This window comes from Chiloscyllium punctatum, chromosome 2 (genome assembly GCF_047496795.1).
Source record: "Chiloscyllium punctatum isolate Juve2018m chromosome 2, sChiPun1.3, whole genome shotgun sequence".
In the NCBI taxonomy this organism is placed as follows: Eukaryota; Metazoa; Chordata; class Chondrichthyes; order Orectolobiformes; family Hemiscylliidae; genus Chiloscyllium; species Chiloscyllium punctatum.
In genome coordinates this window covers 73,405,054-73,415,343 of record NC_092740.1, presented here as the reverse complement: position 1 = coordinate 73,415,343, position 10,290 = coordinate 73,405,054, and the positions used below count along the sequence as shown (strand labels likewise).

Below are 10,290 nucleotides of genomic sequence, written 5' to 3'. Positions count from 1 at the left end.
AATGACACCTATGTCGTGTGGACAAATTTAAAATGGTAAGAACTAAACAGTGGCCTAGCTTTTTATGATAACTACCTATTGCTAGTCCTATCATCCAATAATGTAACGTGTGCCACCCAGAAGGGATGAAGATAGCGTAAACACAAATCAAACTTTTCCTGTCATGCAGATTTGGCACAATGCTGCCCTATGTCAGATTCTTTAAAAACGGTTGAAACAAAACTAACAAATGATGTTTTATTTTGATACATACATAGAAAAAAAGTTAAACAGTACGTTGCAATCAAAGATATAACAAAATATTTTTAAAATATATACAGTAAAAAATTAAACATCTTTGTTTGACACATGATAGTCTATGTCAGATGTCTCACTCAGACTAATCGTCTTTTCTTTTCGGGGGTCCTAGACTTCCTCCTTGTTAATGCAAAACAAAGTGCTTCTGGTTGCTGCACTGTAGAAGATCCTAGACTCTGGGGCTGAGGAGGGTGTATGGGAGAGTGGCCTTCTGAACTTGTTTTGTGGATTGTTTGTTCGAGCATGGACCTCGTGAGCCTTGGTGGCTCAAGGGATGTGTGGGAGAAATGTCGCTGCAAGGACTGATGCATCTTTGAGATGTTTTGCGCCATTTCCTGGGTGTGAAGGAGTAACTGCTGGTTTTGCAGCACCAATTCTCTGGTGTTCTCAGCCACTCCCTTTGTCTGCTGGGCCACCTGATGGGTATGCTCAGCTACTAAGTGAGTTTCATGAGCTAACTCCCGGGTTGCCTGTATGAGATCCCGCATAAGGGGCTGGAATTCTACCCAAAAATCTCTCAAGAGTACAGTCTGCTGGTTTTGAGATTCAAGCAGTTGCCTTTCAAATTCATTCACTAATTTGGCATTGGGTGGTGGGCATGCATCCCTATGAGAAACGTACGTCTCTGATAGTGAGGGTGGCATATTAGGGGTAGTTGGAGATTCTGAGGATGGTGTCCAACTTCTTGCTCCATCCTCATTGCAAATGAGTTGTTCTCTCGATGGACCAGCTTCCTCTGCATAGGATCCTCCTTCTTCCTTTACTGGAAAAAATACAATTCGAGGTTACTGTATTAAATCACAAGAACCGACAAAACACTGTTTTCCATCAGTAAGGTCCCTATAATGTGTTTTAAAAAAAATTCAAACCTTCTAATCATTTTAAATGGTATTAAAATGTGAATTATATTGCATTATGGGCAGTTTTGTGCTGACTCAATGAATTGAACAGCACGCTCCAAATTATTTACAGAAATTACTGAGTTGGCCATCAGTGAAATGTCTGTAGCGGCAATTCAAATAAAAATACACACTTTCCTGGCCTCAGGTGCAACTGGCAACACATTGTACCATTGCAATCTTTTTTAAATATAAACAATGGAAAATACTGAGCAAGATCAACAGTCCACAGCAACACTGTCCTTTAAAAGATTATAAACAAATTAGTCAGTTAAACAACCTTTTGTTCAAACGGTATACATTCTGAAACATTATCATTGTGGTGTTTTCCAAGATGATGACACCAGGTATCTTCTGGAATTTGCAACCTCTACCAACTGCCTAAGGGTTGTTTGGAATAAGTTACTGACACCAATTCTCCTTTGTCTTTGCTTTATCTTGAGAGTACCTCAAGAGAGGTACTGTTTTTAGATAACAAGAAGGTTTATTGCCTAATTATGAGGACCACTGAGAGCTGTTACCTATGTCTTGTCCCTGTCTCAACCATCAGTTGAATGGGTGGGACCGCTGTAATATGAATGTAAACCCCTTATCATGACCATTATCTTCTGCAACAATGTAACCGATTTTTTGGTCCCATGGTTTATGAAATGTAAAAGCGAACATATATCAATTCCTTTGAACCATCAAAAAAATTCACCTTCCAAGTCACTGCAAAAGACAATTAGGATGAATAAAGCATGTCAGTAGCAAGGAAAAATGCAGAACATATTTAATAGTGGAACAAGTATGAATATACTATTTTGTCAGGGGAAAAATGTGCCAATCACCCCAAAAATAGAAAATGACATGTACCCTCCATTTTGTTCAAAAAGACATGAAACTTCCCAAAAAGAAACAAAAGAAGCAGGATTCCTTCATTTTGAATCCTAAAATAAGGAAGGGTACAATAACACTACTAAGAAATGTATTTAAAAGATTCCACAACTTTTAAAACATTTAAAAGAATTGTAAAAGCTTTATTAGGAGAATATTGCCACACTGCAAAGTTTTAAATTCCAAACCATTTAAAAATACATGAGCTTTTCAAGAAAATAAAATTTAAAAGCTAGAACAGTAAATCACTGTAGAATACCCAGTAAATACAATTTCAAGCTTTATTAGAAGAATTTGATACAGTTCAACTGTGACATTGAAATAACAAAGACTGGTTAATAAATAACACACAACATCACTAGCAAAGTTTACAGTGATTTAAAATAAACTGTATTCCTAAATATAAGAAGACAAGCAGATAGAATATTTAATTATAAACAAATATTGCATTCCTTTAAAGTCAGAATATTTGTCAATCCATTAAAGGAGAAATTAAAAAATAACATTTCCTAGCACATTCAAAATCAGAGAGCTCCTAGTAAAACCCAAGATTGGAATCTTTGGAGCATACAGTTCCTAAGATAAGGAACTTTTTAGATTAGAATCAATGCAAACATCATGGCATAGACAGAGAACACAGGGGGCCAACACCTTCAACATATGGTAAAAACAATGACTGCAGATGCTGAAAACCAAATACTGGATTAGTGGTGCTGGAAGAGCACAGCAGTTCAGGCAGCATCCAACGAGCAGCGAAATCGACGTTTCAGGCAAAAGCCCTTCATCAGGCATAGTTATCACCATTGTTAAGAGCTAACCCGAGAATGCAACTTTTTAAAAAAAGGTTTTGTGACTTACACATGAAAGGCGTGAAACTATCATGGTATTCTAACAGATGAAAGGCTTAACAGGCAATTTTTCAATGTATAATTTCAGTTACATCACACTGTAAATTTTTGCTATAAATTCTGTGTGTTAGGATTGTGACCTCCACTATCACCTGATGAAGGAGCGTCACTCCGAAAGCTAGTGTGCTTCCAATTAAACCTGTTGGACTATAACCTGGTGTTGTGTGATTTTTAACTAAGATAAAGAACTGCTTCAAAGCTGAACACTCACTCGGAAGCAGAGCAAGTCACTACACCACTATATTTAATAGGTCCGATAGTTGATGATGTTATAAATCACCAGAAGATTTGACTATGTTATAAAAACTTTGACAATACTTTTACTTGAGGACAAATGCAATTCTTCACCAGGCAAGATGGATTTTCAGAGACAATTTCATGAGTGACCACTCCAAGTTAGTTGAAACCTGTGTACATAGAACCTTGCAGACCAAGTTCATAAAGGTCACACTTCATGGAGGAACACTTGGTCAGTCTTTATCAGACAGACTACAGACCAAAGGCGATCTAACTGTGCAAACCACACAGAGACTGTGAAGCAGACACGAGGGAAAATCACAGAAAACTCCTCACAGGAAAAGAACAACCTTGCCACATAAAAAGTACAGAACCTATTAACATCACACACACTCTAAACAGATATATGACAAGTCAACAAAAAAAATAAGCATGAGGTCAAATACTTTGAGTCAGTGTTAATGTGGTGGGACATAAAACGCCTGACAGGCTAAAAGCAGTGTTCAGCTGTGACAAAGTGTATTGCATCTGTTAAAAAAAGGGTAACTTCCAAAAGATGTGTAGGATCTGAAACAAGTTCCAGAACAGTGGACGTACTAACATAAAGATCTTAATACACTAGATCAGCCATCTCCATTAAAAGAGAAACCCTCATGTGAAGATATAACTCCATTGGAAAAGATACTCAAAGCATTCCTATAGCATACAGGAGATCCACCATTATCGAAAAGACTGAATTTATTTATGTCTCTGGATATCGTACTCAATTTAAGCTTGATACAGGGGTAAGTATGACTGGATTATTCAAACAAATGCTAAGGCTTGAAAAAAAGAAGTTATAACCTGCAAATCTACAGCTGCAATTAATCTTACAACCATAAAGGATGTCAGATAGTAGAGAATGCATCAATCATCGAGATTAAGGAAACCAGACTATCGAGTAAGAAAGCATACTGTGTCTTCAATCTTCTTCAAAAGTCTGAAAACCTACTTCAGCATAAGGAGAAAAGTTTCTTTGAGACAGACTATCAAAAATTGTTCACAGAATCAGGCAAACTCAGTAATGAATACAACATATTTTTAAGGAAAGATTCTTCGTTATTCTTCTAAACATTCTTAATGAATCAAGTTGAGAAACAACTTCAGGAAATGACAAAAAGTGACCAAACCAAACGAATAGTGCTTGGGCATGTTTGCTGTTGTCAACGGCTGCTGCTCTTTAGTGTCTCTACCTACCCTTATCTTCCGGTGATTTATAACATAATCAGCTATAGAACCTATTAAATTTAGTAGTGCAGTAACTTAAAAGTCATAGAGATGTACAGCACAGAAACAGACTCTTCAGTCCAACTCGTCCATGCCTACCAGATATCCTAAACTAATCTAGTCCCATTTGCCAGCACTTGGCCTATATCTCTTGAAACCCTTCCTATTCATAAACCCATCATTTGTTCTGCTTCTGATTTAGTATTCAGCTTTGAAGCAGTTCTTTATCTTTGGAACTGTTTCCTCCATAAAGTCCAGCTTTGCATTTTGTTAGGACCACTCTGATTTTAAATCTGCGAGGAAGTATTATCTTTCAATTTCTGTTTCATGGATTGATCAATATTTTAACTTTAAAGGTGCTGTCATCTCCTTCAACCACTCACACTTCAAACAGAATCTAATACGCAACAGTTCGGGATGAGCTGAGGATGATATAGGGCACTACAATAATGTAAGATCAACATGGGGAGAGGATAGACTTTCCACTTTTAAATCAATATTACCACATCTATATGATATTTGAATTAATTTGGCACCCCAATCAAATTAAAACATTCCATATAAGTTCACTATACTGTAGAAGTGTGATTTATGTAAAAGTAGCAGTTGCTTTGTGCCAGATATCCCAATAATGAGATAAATGACAGTGATACTAATTTGAATATTGATTAAAAATGTGCCAAGGATCTTGACCATCCAAATGAACCATCAAGACGATGGTTTAACATTTCATCAAAAGACAGCAGCTCGGAGTATAGCAGTGCCTCAGTATTACACTGGAAAGCTGGCTGGGAACTGTGTGACCAAATCTTGATATGGCAGTTGCCTGCCAAATCTTTTTTTACAGAAGCACATTAAGACTGGCAATCCAGTAACAGAAACTAAGATCATCAATTAACTCCACAGCATGCTCCATATCTGAACTGATCCTGCTGCATCTAATTCTGATGTACACAATGAATCCGTATGAGCAGAAATCTTATTTAGATATGGATTCAGCTCCACATATATCAAAGTAAAACAATAGGAGAGGTACTAGTACATTGGGTCAGTGTAGAGTGAAATCATGAGTCAAATCCAGATTACCTGAAACTCCGACTGTGATAAAGTTGTCAGCCATTCTCGCAGAATAAGAAATCTAATAATTTCAGACTGGTAGCTTCATGTTAATGAAAGCTGTGTACACATGGTAATATAACCATGTGATCCTAACCATCTGATCCAAGCAGGGTGGCTGTACCAGCTGCGGCAGAGAACATTCCCAACTCTGACCAACTCTGCAGGCAATAGCAATCACACTGGCAAAGAGCCAGGGCCATAGCAATACAGCTGCAGTGATGGATATCTGGGCCAATTCAAGTCATGGCATTATGGTGAGGGTGTGGAGTTAGACCCTGATGAACGCCCACCTGCCAGTTTCCAGAGCTGAAGCAGTAAAAGCTTTCGAAAGATTCTAGGACGTGAGATTGCAGCAGGAAAACCCAGAAAGGAGTCTTAGCTACATTGATGAGATGGCAGGTTGTATTGCCCTTGTCTGAAAATTGCACACTAAACAGCAAAAGAAGACTTTTACCACTGCTAACTCCCCCATATTTTTCAATGCCATTTAATGCACAAGTCCAGGCTGTAGTAAAGTATTGACAAATTGAAAAATAAATATATTTTTCACATATTTACTATATCTGTATATTTCCATTCTTGGTTTTTTTTGACATTATGTACATTTATAAACAAACCCAGGTTATATAGTGGCTTCCTCAGCTATCTCAAAGCTCTACTTAAACATGAAATTGTGGGAGAGCCCTCTGCAATTTGATTTTTCCTTTCCCAAGCCTATGTTTTATTCCACCCGAGATGGATGTGCTGGGAGTGTCTCCATTCTCATAATTATAAGGATCACATGAAAAGTCTCAATTCAAGGGAAATTCATGATCCAAGTATAGTGTTGCGCTCACTGGGAAAACAAAACAGTGACTTGAGGTGCATTTAGGACACACCCCTGTCTGTATCAATAGTGCTGAGATGGAGGTGGTCAAGGGCTTCAAGTTCCTGGGAGTAAATATCAGCAACAATCTGTCCTGGTCCATCCACATTGATGCTACAGTCAAGTAAGCACACCACCGCTTCTACTTCCTCAGAGGGCTAAGGGAATTCAGTAAGTGCGCAATGACTCTTACGCCCACCTTAGAAAGCAATCTAACTAGAGATACAAAGTTAAAAATCACACAACACCAGGTTATAGTCCACAGGTTTATTTGGAAGTACTAATTTTCGGAACACTCCAAACAAACCTGTTGCACTCTAACCTGGTGTTGTGTGATTTAAATTAACTTTGTCCACCCCAGTCCAACACCAGCACCTCCAAATCATTTTGACATGACGTATCACAGTTTGACAATGGCATCTGCTCTGCCTAAGACCGCTGCCTCGGGAAAGCAGCCAACATAATCAAAGCTCCCCCTCCACCCCGGTTATACTTTTTCTGTCCCTCTCCATCGGCTAAAAGATACAAAACTTTGAATATGCGCAACAACAGATTCGGCTGTTATCAGACTTCTGAACAGACCTCTCATATATACATAGTTGATCTTCCTCTGCACCTTGTCAAAGGACAGTATGGTGGCTCAGTGATTAGCTGGGACCCAGGTTTGATTCTACCCTTGGTATCCGTGGGTGACATTTTCAATGTGTCCATGCTCTCTGGTTTCCTCCCACAGTCCAAAGATGTGCAAGTTAGATGGATTGGTCACGCTAAATTACCCATAGTATCCAGAGATGTGTAGGTTAGGTGGATTAGCCATGGGAAATGCAAGGTTACAGGGATAGGGCATCAGAGTGGGTCTGGGTGGGATGCTCTTCAGAGCGTTGGTGTGGACTTAACGGGCTGAATGGCCTGCTTCCACACTCTAGGGTTTCCATGATTTTCTGTAGCTGTAAAAATATATTCTGCATTCTGTTCTATTACCCTAATATACTTATGTAAAGTCTGATTTGTCTGGTTGGTGAAGCATGCCAAGATCAGGTTCAAAACAAACTGCTGACAACTGAACTCTACTTGATAAACTTATTCAGGAGCCATTCAGATGTCTGTTTTGCAAATTGAGATCACTCACATCCAAACAGTAGGCCTTACTCCCCTCAGATTAGGATGAAAGCCTCCTGCTTGGACAGAGGGGAGTGAGCTTTTAGACTGCACCAAATCACACTAAATCTGATTGGGCTACAGTTGAAAAATTTACAGGCAGTCATATGGGGAGCATGGTGGCTCTGGTTAGCACTGCTGCCTCACAGCACCAAGGGCCTGGGTTCGAATTTAGCCTTGGGTGACAGTCTGTGGAGTTTGCACATTCGCCCCATGTCTGCGTGGGTTTCCACTGGGTGCTCCAGTCTCCTCTCACAATCCAAAGGTGTGTAGGTTAGGTGAATTGGCCATGCTAAATTGCCCAAAGTGTTCAGGGATATGTAAGCTTGGTGCATTAGTCAGGGGTAAATATAGAGTAATGGGTTTGGGTGGGAGACTCTTCGGAGAGTCAGTGTAGACCTGTTGAGCCGAAGGGCCTGTTTCCACTCTGTAGGAATTCTAAAAAAAAAGGGAAAAATATGTTTCTTCCAATTGCACTGTAAACTCTGATCTCAACAAGAAGCCAATGACCAAGAAACTGAAAGGACAAAAGAATCAGGAAATGGATCCATTTACTACAGCTTGACTGGACTGGGCCAAGCTCTTACTCCAATAAACAAGAGGTTAAAGAGACATGATTACTTTTCATATTATGTCTGGGAATACCTGACAGAAGTAGTTCATTTTAACTTAACGTGTTTTTTTTTAACCTGTCAATCCAGGTGCGAATATGGATTCTGAGCCCTTATGCTTTTTATCATGCCAGTTGGCGTGGGAATATATTTTTTAGTTTTATGTTTGAAATTATTTAAACAGTTTGAACTCAGTCAATTCATATCTGAACTTTGGCACATACAAGTACAACATACAAAAGGGTCATTTGGCCCAGCCAATACATGAATGTCTAGACCATGAATTCAGAAAAAAACTTTTATTTGTATGAAGCATCTCAATGAACTCAGGACATCTCAAAGCACTTTACAGATAGTGAATTACTTCCTGAAGTGTAGTCATTACTGCAACGTGGAAAAAGGAAGCGCACATTTCATAACTATCTCCTGGTGAGTTTCTTTACACAAAAAGTAACTTAACAGTCCCAATGTACTTGCATTTTGTTCTGTTTATTCTTGAGATATGGGCATCGTTGTCTCGGCTACCATTTATTGCCCATCCCTTACTGCCTTGGGGGAGGTGTTGGTGGACTGCCTTCTGGAACAGTTGCTGTCCATGGTATGTGGGGACACAGTGCTATTATAGAATCAGAGAATTCCTACAGGGCAGAAAGAGCCCATTCGGCTCATCGAATCTGCACCACACGGAGAGAACTTCCATTCCTTTCTTGAGTGTTGGAGTGGTCTGATACAACTGAATGGCTTAGGCCATTTCAGAGGGCAGTTACAGGCTGCCAGAGTCATGTGTAGGCCAGCCCAGGTAAGCTGGCAGATTTCCTAACCTTAAGGACATTACTAAACCAGATGGGTTTTACAACAATTGACAGTGGCTTTCCTGATCACTACCAGGCAGGCTTTTAATCCAGGTTCTATTAAATTCAAATTTCACCATCGCCTGGTGCGATTCAAATCAATATCTTCAGAACAGTAGCCTGGGGTTCTGTTTTATGAATCTGATGATATTTAGCAATGATGCAGAGATAGTATCCATACCTCTGAGCCAGGAAGTCTGATTCAAATCCCACTTGCTCCAGAGGTGCTTAAAAACATCTTTGAACAGGTTGGTTAGAAAATATCCATCAGCACCTCCCAAAGTGAAACAAAATATTATTTCAAATGATAATTTGATCTCTCTATAATGTCCATTAGTTACAAACAGAATGAAAATTAAATGATATTTAGAAGCATGACGAACTCATTGAAGGGAAACACTTACTTGCCCTCCAGTAAGGAAAGTCCGCAGGATCCAGTCCACCCATCCAAAGTATAGACTGAGGATGCATGACCTGATGGACCCTCCATTCCTCTGGGATTAGATCTTCTGCTCCAGAGGGTTCTACTTGAATTTGACGTGCCTCTTGGGCCAAATGGGCAACTTCTTTAGTGCGCCGCATAAGGTCATCCCAACGGGTCTTGATGGCCTTTACAGACCGTTTGACCTGTGAGACTGCGTTGACCTTGGCAGTGATATCTTGCCACATCTTGTCACGCTCTCCCTGTGACAGTCTGTGGGCACGACTGAAAAGTTGATCCTTATGCGCAGTCACCTCCGCAATCAATACTTCCAGCTCATCTGAACTGAATTTGGGCAATCTCTGTCTCCTCTGCTGCTGTTCTGCCATTTTGCTGAAATCTGCAAACTCCTTGCACCACGTGGCTAACTCCCAACAGAATATTCATTTGCATGTTGTCAACATGCCTAAAAGCTTATTTTGCAGAATCCACAGTCCTAATACCTCTTTATCAATTATGCATAAAGTTCATGAATCAATGGACGTTCTGCAACACAGCAACTTCGTTTGCGGAAAACTTCTACAACATCTGCTATGTCTGCGTGCAGAATGAGAGGAAGGAGTTTGGTGAGTAGGCGGGGGTCGATATAAATTTACAGTAGGAGTTGTGCCAGCTTGCAGCACTCTGCTTGCATATGTTTGCTTTGCAAAGTTGTTTTTTTGCTGAGATGCTGGTGCCTTTGCTGTAATCCCAGCGCCATCTAGCGGACAGAGTGTTTGCAC

General features: G+C 39.7%; 1 protein-coding gene across 1 annotated transcript; it reads right to left on the bottom strand.

The window, feature by feature from the left end:
• Positions 1-320: 320 nt before the first annotated feature.
• Positions 321-10,233, bottom strand: LOC140493279 (uncharacterized). The gene is made up of 2 exons (XM_072591748.1): positions 9,492-10,233; positions 321-1,060 (listed from the first exon to the last, which is right to left on the bottom strand). Exons 1-2 carry the CDS (start codon positions 9,895-9,897, stop codon positions 375-377), a joined length of 1,092 nt encoding a protein of 363 aa, XP_072447849.1. The 5' UTR covers positions 9,898-10,233; the 3' UTR covers positions 321-374.
• Between the last annotated feature and the right edge of the window lie 57 nt (positions 10,234-10,290).

Excerpts from the sequence above, each read along its gene's own strand:
- LOC140493279 (XM_072591748.1), bottom strand. The coding sequence starts at position 9,897 with ATGGCAGAACAGCAGCAGAGGAGACAGAGATTGCCCAAATTCAGTTCA. Across the intron at positions 1,061-9,491 it reads CTTTCCTTACTGGAGGGCAA|TAAAGGAAGAAGGAGGATCC; the intron begins GTAAGTGTTTCC and ends TATTTTTTCCAG.